Below are 17876 nucleotides of genomic sequence, written 5' to 3' on the forward strand. Positions count from 1 at the left end.
ATGTTATCCATTAAAAGGGATTATTCTTTTATATTTGGTTGATTTATACACCAACTCAACAATAGACAGTCACAGCAAGTAAGATGAACAATATTTTGGACTAGCTCCCTCTTGAACAAATGTTCTTTTTTTTTTTATATAGGATGTCCAAAAAGAAACAAGTAACTCCACATACACAAAGATTTGCTAATGTTTTTTTTTTTCCATTCCATAATAATGAAATTGAAAAGCGTTTCTGCTAATCAGTGTACGGTGGTAAAAAAAAGGGAATTACATCGTCCATCGAGAGACACTTTTTCTCGCAATGTACAATCTGAACAAACAATTGTCTTGCTTGGTGGTCCACAAGTTTGTGCTTATGATGTACAACTGGGAAAAGTTGTGTCTGAGAAGTACACAACTCAATATAGTCAAGTTCTACAACCTTTGATTGGCTGAAATTGTTCATTCAATAGAGTGACATTCTAGATATAATTTGTCTTATTTGTGTGTGTGTGTGTGTGTGTGTGTGTTCTCCCTTGTAAGGCTTTGTCCTCCTTTGTGTCTTCCTCTGATTGTGCTTGTGTCTGGTAACCCTAGCCCTGTCTTCCCTCTACTGATGTTCATGAGAGTTGCTTTCATCTTTAAAATAATTTCGATAAATGTAGCATAATGTTTCCCTCTCACTGTTACAGACTGTCACAGAACAGAACATGACAAACGGGAAGTAACCTTGTCCTAGAGTATTAAGAAAAAAAAAAAAGAAAAATGCTAAAAAAAATACTTAAAAAAAAAAAACAACAACAGAGCTTATATTAAGTGTATCAATTAGTTTGGTTCAGTCATAGTTCAATTGGTAATAAGCTTCAGTCGACAATCTATAAAGTGGACTAATTCAGCTTCTACCACCACCTCAGTCAAGTACTATTTCTTTCCCTTGTCTGAAATACCATAAAGTAATTTATTACCAATAGTTAATTAACTAATATATTGATTCTTGTGTTGTCAGGTAAAAGAAATAATTGTGTAAAATTTCAGCTTGATCTGAGATTGGTTGTCGGAGTTATAACGTACAAACTTTTCGCCAGACAAACAGACACACAGACAGACAGACAGAGTAAGCTGATATAAGCTTTGTAAAATTTCTTGGATAGTAATGATATTGAACGCTATTGAATCTAGCAACTCGATTGAGCCGTGACATCCGTAACCTCTATATCGAAGGTGTCGTTTGCGCACGTTTAATTTATAGTATTAATTGATCTTAAGTAAAATAATTTAAACATTTTAAATATAGTTTGCTTTCTTTTTTTTTTTTTAATAAATAAAAATGAAAAAGAAAAATTAAAGTACGTGTGAATGGTCGACTCACCATAGACTTCTCATCAGGCCGTAGTCGAGCAGCAGAAGTAGAGTAGTAAAGAGGACGGCGTAGATCGTCATGGCGATGAGATTCATGCCTACCCCAGGATAGGTTAAATTCAGATAATCGTAGTCGTAGAAAATGTTGCAGTCGAAAGCCCTCGTGCAAGTATCTGAGGAAAACAATGAATGAACAAACCGACATTACATTGGCAATCTGGGTCTTAAAATTATAATAATAATAGTAATAATCTTAATTATTCATAAGGAAATTTGTTCTACAAACCAAACATTAACTATAGAAAACCAAAATATTCATTCACACCAGACTCACTCATAATTTGAATGTGAACTGTTTATATCAGATGGTTGAATTTTATTTAATGATTAGATCACCGAGGGGACAAAATAGTTTTTTGTCTGTCTTTGCTATCGGTGTCTTGTATCTCTTTGGTGATGGTCAAATATAAAAACCTGACCCAATGGCTGATTTTTATTTCTAAAATCTTTTTTAGCTTTCTTATGAATGTTCTTCTCAAAAGGCTGCCCCCTAATGGGGTTTGTTTTTGCCAATGACCTTACCAGCAGCATTTAGGATTCTATGAAGTTTGTATTTATTTTTAATGTTCAGATTGCCATACCAGCAGTGATGTTAAAACTTAAAATATTGCAGATGTGAGCGTGATAAAACATCATCAAGGCCTATTCGCTTACATTCAATGAGGACATTTATAGAATATAGAATGTTGATCAAATTGAGACTTAAGGCCTGCATCCGTTCTCCTCTCTTTAACAATGGCGTTCAGAAATCACACATGTTGGCAGCAACTACATCGATCATAGATCCTACAATTCACCTTCATTACAGGGGCGAGCAATGAATTGAATTCGAATATTTTTTGCTTGAACCCATTGGGAGTTTAATTTTTATTCGTTTGAGAAAAAAAATTTGAAAATGAAAAACAACAAAGGAGCATTAGTACTAAACGCATCGGTGTCTCATGTGGCCAGCGTAACAATTAAGGACCAACCTCTTTTACTTTCCCTAACCAATGTCAGGTACCCATTAGAGAACTCAGTGTTGTCCTAAAATATAAAACTTCCGGTCTTTACCCGGTTTTGAACCCAAGACCCTTTGGTTCAAGAGCCAAGCTATTGGCTACTCAGCTATTATGCTACCTCGAAAGAATATAAACCGTATCGAAATGCAAAGAAAGAGGACATTACTCTGTGTAGGATTTAGCATGACACTATCCACTGCCTAATACATGTGTATTTGAAAAGAAATGACTGCTGGATACAACTGTGTAGTAGTGAGACTCACCTTCACAGCAGATCTTCACGTACATATGACTGGAGGGATTATTGCAGTACTTGTAGTGAGGAGAGCAGAATTTACGACCTCTGAGGAAAGGTAAACAAAATAGAGAATGAAATGAATACATACCAAAGAAAGTATCATAACACTGTCGGCCTTGGGTATAGGGCCTCCAATTGGTGGGTGGGGCCTCAAACAGGACAAAGAATTTGTTTAGAGAAAAAATAGGGAAACATGGATCAATCTCAAGCATAGCAGAACTCTATGTCTCTACGTCTGCTAGCCTCGTTCTCAAACATAGCAGAACTCTATGTCTCTGTGTCTACTGGCTATGACACAAGGTTTAGGTTTAGATCTACTTGTAAGACTACATCTGTTAGAAGACCATTGCTTCTTCTTTTTGGTGAAATGTCAAAACGTTTTTTTTTTTAGTTTGATGTTCATGTATTGTTATGTGTTTTGCTGTTCTATAGGCGTTAAATGAATTTAACTTATTTGTTTTGTTAATCTAGATATATAGACGGTTTATAATTCATTGCATATTTTTCGCTTTTTTGTTTTTCTATTTCATTTGGGGCCACCTTATTCACTTCGTCTAGGGCCTCTAAATTCCTAAGGCCAGCCCTGATCATTATATAAATGGAGTTTGAAGCTTTTAATGCTGTAACAATTGATGACTAGGCCTATACATGACATGTAAAATATAAGAACAGCACTAAGGTGTAAAGGTTATTGAGACAAGATGGTAAGTTTCACTACTACCTCACGGTACATATGTAATGTACTTATAGCATTCTGTTTAATCTGTTGTCGGCCTACTGTCAGATGCAGACTGGTGCAGTTCGAAAAAGGGATTTTTTGTCTTTGGAAGAAGCCTTGCGGGGTTCCAACATGGGCGTAGCCAGGGGGGGGAGTTCTTGGGGTTCAAACCCCCCCCCCCGAAATGAAATCCCCCCCCACAGGGGGGGGGACGGAATTAAGTGACTGATTTTTGCTTTCATTTTGTTTATTTTAGGTGAGATTTTAATACTAAATCATCACTTACCACAGCACAGCCGAGGCAGTTTTTAGTTAAAAACCCTCTACCAGCGGGTTTTGAGTTTAAATCCCCCTACCATGGGGTTTTGAGATTTTAAAAACCCCTATCAGGGGGTTTTGAGATTTTAAAAACCCCTATCAGGGGGTTTTGAGATACAAATCCCTCTACCAGAGGGCTTTGAGTTTAAAACCCCCTACAGGGGGTTTTTGCAGTTAACTCCCCCTCTTCTATAAAACAAAAAAAAAATGCAAACGAAAATCCCCTAATTCCAAGAGCACAGTTAAGGGAGATTTTGATTTTAAAACCCCATCCAAAATTTACGATAACCCCATCTTCAATATCAAAAAAGCAAATTACACACTCAAAATTCTATGAGCGTAGCCAAAGGGGTTTTGAGTTTAACCCCCCTCCCCCTTCCAGTTGGGGTTTGAAGCTAAAAAGTACCTCTTCAATAAAAAAAAAAGCAAATTACACACTATAAAATCTATGAGCGTAGCCAAAGGGGTTTTGAGTTTAAATCCCCCTCCTCCAGATGGCTTTTTCTTTAAAGCTTAAAACCCCTCCAGATGGTTTTGAGTTTAAAATTCCCATACAGAGCGTTTAGAGTTGAAAACCTCTCTCTTCAATATTATTTTAAAGCAAACTACAGTCACCAAATTCTATGATCGTAGCTAAATGGGGTTTTAAATTAAAAACAAAACAAACAAAAAACCCAGAGATTTTTTAGTTTAAAACCCCTCAACAGATGATTTGACGAAAAAACTTTCCTTTTCGATATAAAATCTAAAGCGAAATACAGGCATGTAATTCCAAGAGCGTAATCAAAAGATGTTACAAATTTCTACCAGTGGCTTGGGCTCCATTAATTAAGTGTGAATAGTCTTCTGCCGAAATTGAAAATCATTAAATGTGTCTCAACAAAGATGGCTAAGACAGATTTTAGGAGTCAGTCATAGAGATCGGGTCTAAATCAAAGAAATCATATGCCGAACTGGGAGTCGAATCCTTAGTAAGGTTGTGACAGAGCGTCGCATGAGGTTTTGCGGGACATGTTTTCCGACAAAATGAATTACGCAAAATAAGAGTTGCGGAAACAGCTTGCCGGAAAATGCGCCGAAAGGCGCGAGAGGGTCTCAGTAAGAATAGCACATTAGGTTTGTGAAATAAAACTTTTTAATAGCAAGATAATGCACTGTAGATACCTAAGAATATGCATTTTGTTGGCTTTCAATACCAGAAATAGTGCTCGGCGGCGGGGCTTCGCCCCGCGCTGGGGGAGCACTGCGAACTCCCCCAGACCCCCTTGCTAGCAAGGGCGGGGAGTCTACAATAAACAATAAACGTCTTCCGAAAGGGTCAGAATGTAATAAAGATTAATTATGTACACACACACACACCACATGTATATATATATATATATATATATATATATATATATATAATTTTTTTTCGTGGGGGGGGGGGGGGTGGGGGGAGGTCGGGGGGGGGGAATCCCCCCCAAAACCCTCCCCGAACAAAAATCCTGGCTACGCCCATGGGTTCCAATATGTTTGGAGCTTAATGAAAAAGAAAAGTGTTGGGGAAGACAGGGTAGAGGAATGTGGGCGGGCTCTGGGAGGGTCGCAGAATCACGTAACACTGGGTGGCGATGCACTACTGACTTGAGAGTGTTTTTTTTTTATAGAGGACATGGATGGTCAAGTTGCTGCTAAGTAATGGGACCAGTTTGAAGGTAAATAAAGAACTTTCTTATTTGCATCTTTTTTGGACATTTGAGATCCGAACCTGTAATTCTGTATCAGATTGCAGGCCGAGTTGGGCAACAAGTGGCTGGGAGACTTGAGAAGCACGATGGCCTTGAACTCATTATCACAAGGGTTATCAGAATCGTCTCCTGAATAGAATTCTGTGATGGAGTAGATCTCTCCTGTATGGTAAGGAAACAAAACATTGATCATTGTAACATGGACCTAATCATCTAACATTACACTAAACTTTGAGCTGCTGTTCAACAGGGAGCAAGGGTGTATTGGGGTTATATCTGACCAGCACTCTTCTTATAAGGAAAAGTGTTTTTAAGACACCAGGAGGATTTCTTTTCTGAAGCTCTAAACGCACGAAAACGCTTGGACCCTAAGCTGGCAGAGCTTGCAGCTGGCTTATAGGTGCGCAAACGCAGTTTTTTTCCTTGGTCTGGGGCGTCGCTGGTAAAAATGTGAGAAACACAAAAGTACTAACTCCAGTGAGATCTACAAATAAAAATGTGAGAAACACAAAAGTACTAGCTCCAGTGAGATCTACAAATAAAAATGTAAGAAACACAAAAGTACTAACTCAAAATACCTTAAAACCTTAGTAATAAATTTTCAAAGCATTAGGAACAAAACAGCAGACTTAGAAATTTTATTAGAATGTGAGAAACCAGACATAATTGCAGGAACGAAACTTGGCTACATCCTGAAATTTATAATGCAGAAATTTTCAATAGTAATTATGAAATTTTTAGAAAAGATAGGGCTGATAATCATGGAGGAGTTCTATTAGCAATAAAAAACAATCTTATAGCAGAAGAAATTACCTTACCTAACTCAAAAAATATAGAATCAACATTTTGTAAAATTAATACCACCTCAACATCCCTAATAAAAGGCAGCATTTACAGACCACCAAATTCTAGTTTAGAATACATGCAGGAACTATGTAATCAGATTACTACACTTAAAGAGACAAATAAAAATGCAGTTTTTTGGATTATGGGTGATTTCAACCTGCCTGATATAAATTGGAAAACACTAACCATAGATAAACACCAAAGCCTTAAGGACATAAATGAGCTTTTCATAGAAACTTTACACAACCTAAGTTTAGATCAAATCATTAAAAAGCCAACTAGATTAAACAACACATTAGATCTCTTCTTAACCAACAGACCTGGATTAGTAGTTGATTATTATATTATCCCTGGTCTATCAGACCATGACATCATAAAAATACACAGTCAGATAAAAGCAGTAGCCAATACAAAACCCAAAAGAAAAATCTTACTCTGGAATAAATGTAACCTAACACAACTACACCAAGCTGCATTAAACTTTCAACAAACATTCTTATTAGAAAAAGACATTAACCAACCAGTCGATGACCTCTGGAATTTCATTAAAAACCATCTTAAAAGCATTATAGAAAATCATATACCAATGAAATACACATCGAACAAAATAAATAAATGCTGGTTTAATAATAGACTAAAGAATCTTTGTAAACAGAAGGAAAACCTATATAGAAAATTTAAAGAAACTAATGCAGAAAGAGTTTACAAAAAGTATATAAAAATTAAACACTTAACCCAAAAAGTAAGCAGACAGCTGCAGAGTGAATACATAAACAATTTTATATCTAAAGATAACAACAAAAACCTATGGTCATACATTAAGTCTAAGAAAATGGAAACAACAGGCGTAGCGCCATTAAAAGATGAACATAACATAATACATAATGATAATGAAACTAAAGCAAACATTCTAAACAAATACTTTACATCACCATTCTCAGCCCCAGGAGACAAAGACATATTACTGAATTTGAACCAAGTAGACAACATAGAAGATATAGTAGTACAAGAAAATGGAATTTAAAAACTATTAGCCAACACCAAACCAAATAAAGCTTCTGGACCTGATGGTATTCCAGCTAGATTACTCAAAGAACTAAGTAATGAGCTAGCCCCAGTGTTCAAAATACTCTTTAAGGCTTCACTTAACCAGGGCAGAGTACCAAAGGACTGGAAAGAAGCTAATGTCACCCCCCTATTTAAAAAAGGAGAAAAATGTGACCCAGGAAACTACAGACCAGTATCACTTACCAGCATCACATGTAAAATCCTAGAACACATAATATGTAGCAACATCATAAACCACTTAGACAAACATAATGTCCTCACACCATACCAACATGGCATTAGGAAATATAGATCATGTGAAACACAACTAATAGGACTAATTGATGATTTTTCAAAAGGTTTAGATAATAGTGAACAAATAGATGCTATCTTACTAGATTTTTCTAAGGCTTTTGACAAAGTTCACCACCATAGTTTGCTTAAAAAATTAAAATATTTCGGCATTAATGGTCCACTGCATCAGTGGATTAAAGACTTTCTGATAGGGAGAGAACAAACTGTAATAATAAATGGTTCTAAATCAACACCGATAACAGTAAACTCAGGTGTACCTCAAGGAACAGTCTTGGGTCCACTACTATTTTTAATTTACATAAATGATTTACCAAATTGCATTACTTCAGGAACAAAAGTCAGATTATTTGCAGACGATTGCATAATATATAGAACAATAAAAACAACACAAGACACAGATATTTTACAAAGAGAATTAGATGAATTACAGAAATGGGAATCAAATTGGAGCATGTCTTTCCACCCAGAAAAATGTCAGTTGTTAAGAGTAACAAAAAAACTAAAACAAATTAATTCCACTTATCTTATTCATGGCAAACCAGTAACACAGACTAAAAACGCAAAATACCTAGGAGTTATAATAAATAAAAAACTGTCATGGAATCCACATATTGATGAAACTACAAAAAAATCAAACAAAGCATTAGGATGTATTAAAAGAAATTTCTATAAATCAAATAAGAACATAAAACTAAAATGTTATTTAACCTTGGTTAGGCCAATAATAGAATATGCATCCTCCGTTTGGGATCCCTCAACTCAACAGTGCGATTCATAACAAACGAATATTCACATTTGACTAGAGTAACACCTTTAGTAAAATCACTAAATTTAGAAAGCCTTCAGGACAGAAGGCTCAAAAGTAAAGTAGCAATAATACATAAAACACTGAACCATAATCTTCAAATACAAAAACAAAATTTAATAAAATACTCTGAAAGACACAAAGATAAAGGCACATTCCTCGTCCCATATGCTAGGACAAATTTGTACAAATACTCCTTCTTCCCTAGTGCTATTAGAGCATGGAATGGGTTGCCTGAGCTAGCCAGGAAAACCAGTGACTTGGCAGAATTTAAGTCATTGGTTAATATGCATGACTAAATGCATGACGCGTTGGGCGTAATCATCTTCTTTTTTGAAGTAACGTCTGTATTATATAAGATAAGATAAGAACTCCAGTGAGATCTACAAATAAAAATGTGAGAAACACAAAAGTACTAACTGCAGTGAGATCTACAAATAAAAATGTGAGAAACACAAAAGTACTAACTCTAGTGAAATCTACAAATAAAAATGTGAGAAACACAAAAGTACTAACTGCAGTGAGATCTACAAATAAAAATGTGAGAAACACAAAAGTACTAACTCTAGTGAAATCTACAAATAAAAATGTGAGAAACACAAAAGTACCAACTCTAGTGAAATCTACAAATAAAAATGTGAGAAACACAAAAGTACTAACTCCAGTGAAATCCACAAATACAAAGATGCCCAAGCTACTACAACACACACACATTGTTCTGTTTGGGTTTTGGAAATAAAATACAAGTAACCTTTAAAATCTTTTACAAAAGTGCATGAACTATTGTATGGATCGCAGCAAACAAAGCCATCAGCATAAGTTAATCAAGTGTCCAATCAAATCTTACCCAATATATAGTTAATAGACAGGACCGTCATTACAGCCAGAGGCGGAGAGTTGAAGAACTGTTGAATGGTGTAGAGGTAGGGTAACATCATCAGGCCATTGCACAAAAAAATTAACCCAAGAGGCGCTGTAATAATAAATATATATTTTTATCAGTTTTTCTTTTAAAGGTTGTGAATATATAATATGGCAAGCAATTTCTCGGCAATTTGTTCTACATATATCTTTGAGACGCAAACAAAGTAAAAAGCCAAAAAAGGGAAGCAACCTTTTTAGACCTTGTGATCTATGGGACATGTAACCATCTAAAGGTTATCGGTTTTGTATTGGTCAGTGGGTAACGAGGGTGTCATTATCTAAACACTCCTACTGTCAGGAACCCATTAGAGCTGGGTGGACTTAGGGTTGTCCTCAAATCCCAGGAATTCGAGAAGTGAAGGATTCAAACCTGAGACCCTTTTGGTCAAAAGCCAAACTCTTTACCACTCGACCACCAAAGTTATGAAATTATTGTAACCGGTCGTTGTCTTGTAGTACTGAACTGCTGGTAGAAGCCATAATGTATCTGAACTAATAAAACATCAAACACACACACTCCATAACAGAGATATATTTTGAGTTAACCACTTTCTGAGCTAGTGGATCCACACAACAAAAAAAGCTGGCGATGTAACATTGAGATGTGTGTCTGAGATGATCGTAAAGCTACTAAACTTCACCTTTGATGGAGATGGCTTCCACCGCGCCAAACAGCAAAAGCGACGCCCAGAAGACGTAGCAGAGCATCAAGTAATTGATCAGATCGAAGAGGAACTGGACAGACCAGTACATGACCGGAGTTACCCCAGCCAAATACTGCAGGTGTTTCATGCCCACCTATCAATAGACATGAGGACCAGGCATAAATCACAAGGCAAACATTTTATTTTCATTTTTGACTTTATAAGGAATATTTTAGTACAAAATATTTTTTTTTTAGAAATGATATTTAGACCTTATATCAACTCACTCTGTCTGTCTGGTAAAAATTGTGTACACGCTATTTCTCTCACAGCCATTCTCAAATCAAGTTGAAACTTTGCACAGTTATTCATTGGCATGGAAATAAGACACGGATCAATAAAAAAAAAGTCAATTAATTACTGGTATTTTGTTTTATACCAAAAAGGGAAATTAATCAGATATGGCTAAATATGTGGGGCTCGGTCCCCTTATAAAATTGTACTCATTATTTCTCCCACACCCATTAAACAGTTTTTTATTGTACCTAGCAAGACATTAATCAATTAACCAATTACTTCCATTTAATATTGGTTATCAAGTATTATGTTTCTCATATTTTGTAACCCAAACATTTTTTTAACCTTAACATACTACTTAACAGTGGCGTCACTAAGGAGTTTTGAGAGTTGCCAACCGAATCGGATGTCATCCACCCTATGATTGACACCTATGATTGACACCATATGATTGACACCCTATGATTGACACCCCTATGATTGACACCCTATGATTGACACCCAAGTCAAAAGAACACGTTGTTAAGTCTGAAACTCTTACAAATCGAATAGAGAAAACATGTTCATGTCATGTTTCATCTTTTTCTAATGTCAACAGTTTTATATTTAAATATTTGTAATAAATATTTATAAAATTTCATAAAAGTAAAATTTTAGAATAGAATCGACTCATTTTTTTCATTTGTGTGATTAGTGATTAGCTCACTGTATTAGGGTGAAACAAAAAGAGCAAAAGAAGAGATCTTTTTAATAGATGGTGTAGGGGGATGGCACCGAGAATAAATAGCACCCGGTGTCACCGACCCTAGTGACGCCACTGCTACTTAAAATTCTATATTAAATAGAGATTTCCGATACAAGTTGAAAGAAATCAATAGCTTTAGTGTACTTATTTAATGTACATTAATGCAGTACCTTACTCTCAAAGACCAGCATATACGGAATAAAGAAAAGAGCAGTGGACATAAGGAACAGGTACTTCTGGACAATGTCATAGGCCAAGTGGTTCTGGAAGTACTTGGCCTCTTCTCCTCTGTGAAGCCAGGATGGAAGAACTTCAAACTCTACAAAATGATCCCCTTTGGTGGACATTCTCAGGAAAGTGTTTAGGAGTGCTGACATCTGACAACAAAATATGAAAGAGATTGGCAGATTTTTTATTAATATTTAGAGGTAAATCAAACGTCATTACTCTAATTGTGGAAGTGGCCTGTGACCGATTTCTATGTAAAGGATCCAAGTAAGCAATTGTAAATACCGTAGTCATTTTGAGACGAAAATTGTATTTAGTGTTGGCTTCATTGACTTTTCCGGTCTACAGATGAACGGGGATGGGGGTGGGGGAAGAGATTCTTTGAATCCCAACACCAAAATGAATATTTAATAAAAGGATTGGCCTCTGATTGTATGTTGTGTATGAATGTACGAGGCTATTTGCTCGAGATGGTGGCTTTAAAGTAAGTAGCTATGTCGAATACGCAATTTAAAAACAAGCCAAATAAAAAAAAATCTTTAAAAAAAAAACAAAGCTTATAACCGCTAAAATAAGGGTCACTTAAGACTGCAGGAATAAACTCCATTTTTTCTAATTAAAACAAAATTAATTAATTACCACTAATTGATAAATTAATTGTTTTGTTTTTTAAATTGATTCGTGTATTGTCATTAACTATGAGTAAGTATGCGAAATTCTAACTTTATCCGAGAAGGGGAATTGGGAGCAGAAAATGATCATTTGAAAAATTGATGAACATTAAATATATTACCACATCTCTCAAAAAGTATCATTTATTCCTCTTATTCGATACCAAACAAAGTAAATAATTAACAATAAATAATTATCTAATTTGTAATATTTTTTTTTTATTGATTCTTGTCATGTCAGGTTCAATAAATAAATTGTGTAAAGTTTCAACTTGATCCAAGAATGGAAAAAATAACGTGTACAAAGGTTCTACCAGAGTGACGTGCTATAAGCTTTGTAACAATGGCTTGGATGACTCTGTGTGTGTGTGTGTTTTAAGAAAGCGAATTTTGTATGTATGTTTGTAATGTTTGTGTGTGTGTGTGTGTGTGTATGAGAACTGGCGAAAAGACAGTCAACACTTGCTATGGCTAAGCAATCCAGCGATGCCGCGAAGATTTCTATAATAACGCTCCTGTGGAGAAGAGGAATTAAGTCATTATGTTCGTGTTACGTAAAGCGAATAGTTTGAATGAAATAAGAAGCGCAGACCCATAGATAAACATTTGAGATGCATGCAAGAAGGAACAGCTTAGATAAGTTTAACTGCAGTATATTTGTCCAGGGCTTTTGGTCGCCTTTCAGGTCCTCACATACACGCGATTGTATGATTACAATGATGATGATGACTATGATGAGAATGTCTACGCATGACAACCCTCTATGCAAAGTCAACCATTTACATAGTATTAGCCTTAGGTATTGTTATCTTTTTAAACAGACAAAAGTAAGACTATACAAACAATCGTATTGGATCTGTGCCATGAGGTTCAGTAAAATCATTTTTTTAAGTCTGTTACAAGTATGGTGGTAGCCATCTGTGTGTGCATATGTTTTTTCAAAGAGTGTATGTGTGTTTGGAAGAAGTTGGGGAAAAAACACAGGAGGAGTCTTGTGTCTCATTGGAGGAAACACTCCTGAAATAGGAAAAGGTCTAATAACGTTGCCCCTTCTGGTGATTACAAATGCCGTGACCTGTGACCTCGGATGTGTATCAGAGATGGCGCCACATAAGAAGTTCATAGACATAAATAAATATAAACTGGCCGATAAAAGAGTTTTATAAAACGAAAATTTGTGACTTGCAATTTTGTGTACTTTATTATACAGCAATGTAGTTTTGTTTAATCACTAATACTGAAGATCATGCAACTTTTCAGAATTCGGAAATCCGACAACAATAGATATACATGTTTTCAAGTTACATGAAGTTATTTCCTTTTTCCAGTCTATATTTATGTATGTCTATGAAGAAGTTGAATAGGGAGATTACTATGTCAGTCAAGACGTAAAATGCCAGAGATGTTAAGTCTACTATTATGTCTGTTTTTTGTTTTTTTATTTATGGCGACTCGATCCAATGTGTGTGCACTTACAGCCATGGGCGGCTCCGTGTATTTCACCTCGGAGGTAGATGAATGCCACAACGTGCCCTCGTAAATGTTATGCTTGCCGCTGTGATGGTGAAACTCTGCGCCGAACCCGTACAGTGACACCAGCCTATTTCTCGTCAATAGGACGTTTTCAAGCGTAGTCTGTGGAAAACAGCCAGTGATGAGTTATACAGATACAAAGTTACGTTGTTTGAAGATCATTTAAGGACATATGGAGTTAGTCCTTTGAATGAATGGATGATATAGAATGTGACATTTACAAAACAAGTGTCTGTGGACGGTATTAACGAGACGGTAAAGAGGCGAAGTAAATCGCGATGTTCTTACCACGCCAAAAAGAGAACTCAATAAGAGAAAATAATGTCTACAAAAGACAAGATAATGTCTTCAATAGAGAAAATAATGTGTTCAACAGAAGATAATGTCTATAAAGCCCTTTCATTGATTAACTCTAATGTAGATCAACTGTTCATAAAACTTTCATTTTTCTAAGAGTTACTGAATTTAATGTTCGCAGTTGGAAAAACGCTTTCATTACCATACGGCATATACATGAAAAATAAATCATTTTAAATATAAATTGTTGAAACTTCGGATTCTTATGAAAAAGAGACTCTAGAAAAATTGTTTAAACATGTCATTCAAAAAAGTTGGAAGTAAAGACTAAGACTGCTTTATTGATCCTTACGGAAATGTGTTGTGATTACAAGGACTCTTTTCTCATATAAAGACAACACAACAGAAAAATACACATAAATACAACAGACACAACATAAAGAGTGCCTTCAGCGACTACACACAGGTATCTTAATTCATTAGAAGAGTATTCTAATTGGCAGCATGAGGAAACATTCAAGCAAAGACACAAACTCAGACAAACATTCACCGTAATCCCAAACATAAACACTTACATCTAAACGGGAAATTTTGTGCAAAGCTGAGATTAATATCAAAAATGTTATTGACCCAATTATCTCAGTGATCAAACTTATCAGAGCTAGGGGTCTTAACCACAGGCCATTCCGAGATGTACTTGAATATTTGGAAACACAATATTCTGATGTTCGGTAACACACTAGTATCCGCTGGCTTAGCATGGGCAAGGTAACGAGAAGAACATTGTATCTCAGGAAGAAATTGTTATGTTCCCTGAAGGACAGTGACATGAACTTTATTACAAACATTTCTAATGAAGAGAGAAAGACAGACTTCGTGTTTGGCATTGAGATTACTGCAATGGGTTATTTGGAGATGAAATGTAGGCTACATGCATGTTAAATCTTTTCAAATAAAGCGATTCAATTTTTCCAGGCAAGCAAGTGAAAACAAGTTTTTCTCATTTTCCTTTTCCGAAAGGTGAAACTATTTCAAATGAAATAGTTGAAAAGTACAAAACCTTGGATTTGGATTCCTTGATTGTGGAATTAGAACACAAACACAAGAAGTAGGAACCAGTTTTCAATACCATTTAGTGCAGAAGCTGATTCAGCTCGAGAGGTCTTACCTCCAAGCAAATTAGGTCCTGAAAGAGAAGATTATGATTAGGTTTTCGCCAGAAGCTGCATTTCCATACTTATAAAACTTTGCTGCTAAGTTTTTACATTATTTGGGTCCACATATATCGGTGATCAAGCATTTTCTTGTTTTGCAAATAAACACATGTAAGATTATCAAAGTACAGGTTGGTGCTGACACGACACGAGGAGGGGATACAACTGGATGAACGAAAGATGAAAGTCTACAGTAGAAGTACAAGATGAAAACAAGAACGACGTGTGTTCAGTGTAGTCTTTGAAATGACTTGTATTAGGTTTAAATTTCTCGAGATCTTGTATTCTTAGTTGTGTTTCTACATAGTACAGACCGGATACGGCTCGCGGGTCGTAGTTAGGCCATCCTTGTCCTAGAAGAAAGTCTTACTTTTAGATCTAAATGATAGTAAATGGTAGTGACTATTTCAGACTTACGTTTCCTGCGTCATACTGAACTACTGTGTTGTCGTGCACAGTCACAATAGACAAGAACGTCTGCACTAGAGTTTTGGTCCACTCGTCTTCGGCAGTCTTGGGTGACACGGTAATAAAGGCGTTCCGCTGATCTTTATTTCCGACATTCAGCGACAGGGTTCGACCCAAACCCCCGACCTCCAGCTGTCTTCCAGCATAGGCAAGTAACACAGTTAGAGTGACCTTTCGGAAACAAGAAAAAATAAATAGTCAGATGACTTGACGCACGGATGGACTGAGACCTAGTGACTGTAGTTATGATACATCTACAGAAGAAACACGTAGAATACATTTCTTATACAACTTAAAGAGCCACTGTTTCTCTAATAATAAGTATTGAATGTTAGAGAAAACAACAACAATGGAACATTGTTTAATATACCCACCCCCCACCCGAGAAAGAATCCTGGTTTAGCGAATGTATAGATCTACTACCAATTTTCCTGAAGATTAATTAATTAAACTCTTAAATCAATAATGCCTTACATTTGAAAATCCCCGAATGCACTAGTCCTTTTAAGAACGCGATAGCACTTTCAAAACCGATGTTGAGTCTAGACCTAGATTTAGTTTTCTAGCTAAATTTAAATTTATTTCATTTTTTACTTTAAAAAAATGATAACAGTCAAACTGGAGTTTTCCCGATGTGGCCAACTGGCTAGTAATTCTTTTTTCAGCGATATTCATCAACTGTTAAATTTCTAGGAAAATCATTAGAGCCGATTTTTGAGATCAGCGTAAGCCCATTTACCCTCCACGAATTTCTGATTTGAATAGAGGTATTGTAATAAAAAGAACAGACAAAGAGAACAATGAAGATTATTGTCGTTCAAGTCGTATAAGTTCTCTACATGTACAGTTCCTAACTGTAACACCTCCACATGTACAGTCCCTACCTGTAACACCTCCACATGTACAGTCCCTACCTGTAACACCTCCACATGTACAGTCCCTACCTGTAACACCTCCACATGTACAGTCCATATCTGTAACACCTCCACATGTACAGTCCCTACCTGTAACACCTCCACATGTACAGTCCCTACCTGTAACACCTCCACATGTACAGTCCCTACCTGTAACACCTCCACATGTACAGTCCATATCTGTAACACCTCCACATGTACAGTCCCTATCTGTAACACCTCCACATGTACAGTCCCTATCTGTAACACCTCCACATGTACAGTCCCTATCTGTAACACCTCCACATGTACAGTCCATATCTGTAACACCTCCACATGTACAGTCCATATCTGTAACACCTCCACATGTACAGTTCCTAACTGTAACACCTCCACATGTACAGTCCCTACATTTACAAATTCCACATGTACAGTCCCTACCTGTAACACCCCCACATGAAGAGTCCCTACATTTACAAATTCCACATGTACAGTTCCTACCTGTAACACCTCCACATGTACAGTCCCTACCTGTAATACCTCCACATGTACAGTCAATACCTGTAACACCTCCACACGTACAGTCCCTACCTGTAACACCTCCACATGTACAGTCCCTACCTGTAACACCTCCACATGTACAGTCCATATCTGTAACACCTCCACATGTACAGTCCCTATCTGTAACACCTCCACATGTACAGTCCCTATCTGTAACACCTCCACATGTACAGTCCATATCTGTAACACCTCCACATGTACAGTCCATATCTGTAACACCTCCACATGTACAGTCCATATCTGTAACACCTCCACATGTACAGTCCATATCTGTAACACCTCCACATGTACAGTCCATATCTGTAACACCTCCACATGTACAGTCCATATCTGTAACACCTCCACATGTACAGTTCCTAACTGTAACACCTCCACATGTACAGTCCCTACATTTACAAATTCCACATGTACAGTCCCTACCTGTAACACCCCCACATGAAGAGTCCCTACATTTACAAATTCCACATGTACAGTTCCTACCTGTAACACCTCCACATGTACAGTCCCTACCTGTAATACCTCCACATGTACAGTCAATACCTGTAACACCTCCACACGTACAGTCCCTACCTGTAACACCTCCACATGTACAGTCCCTACCTGTAACACCTCCACATGTACAGTTCCTAACTGTAACACCTCCACATGTACAGTCCATATCTGTAACACCTCCACATGTACAGTTCCTAACTGTAACACCTCCACATGTATAGTTCCTAACTGTAACACCTCCACATGTACAGTTCCTAACTGTAACACCTCCACATGTACAGTCCATATCTGTAACATCTCCACATGTACAGTTCCTAACTGTAACACCTCCACATGTACAGTCCATATCTGTAACACCTCCACATGTACAGTTCCTAACTGTAACACCTCCACATGTACAGTTCCTAACTGTAACACCTCCACATGTACAGTT

At 36.6% G+C, this 17876-nt stretch overlaps 1 protein-coding gene across 1 annotated transcript in view; it reads right to left on the reverse strand.

Annotated features, from left to right (window-relative positions):
- LOC106050742 (phospholipid-transporting ATPase ABCA3-like) overlaps positions 1 to 17876 on the reverse strand; it is a 65380-nt gene that overhangs the window by 15475 nt on the left and 32029 nt on the right. Inside the window, exons 17-24 of the mRNA XM_056027423.1 lie at positions 15447 to 15668; positions 13462 to 13620; positions 11257 to 11463; positions 10042 to 10198; positions 9324 to 9449; positions 5484 to 5625; positions 2666 to 2745; positions 1352 to 1514 (exon numbers count right to left, since the gene is read on the reverse strand). Coding sequence (XP_055883398.1) covers positions 1352 to 1514; positions 2666 to 2745; positions 5484 to 5625; positions 9324 to 9449; positions 10042 to 10198; positions 11257 to 11463; positions 13462 to 13620; positions 15447 to 15668 — 1256 coding nt within the window. The remainder of the gene's footprint in view (positions 1 to 1351; positions 1515 to 2665; positions 2746 to 5483; positions 5626 to 9323; positions 9450 to 10041; positions 10199 to 11256; positions 11464 to 13461; positions 13621 to 15446; positions 15669 to 17876) is intronic.

Source organism: Biomphalaria glabrata, chromosome 4 (assembly GCF_947242115.1).
Source record: "Biomphalaria glabrata chromosome 4, xgBioGlab47.1, whole genome shotgun sequence".
Classification (NCBI taxonomy): Eukaryota; Metazoa; Mollusca; class Gastropoda; family Planorbidae; genus Biomphalaria; species Biomphalaria glabrata.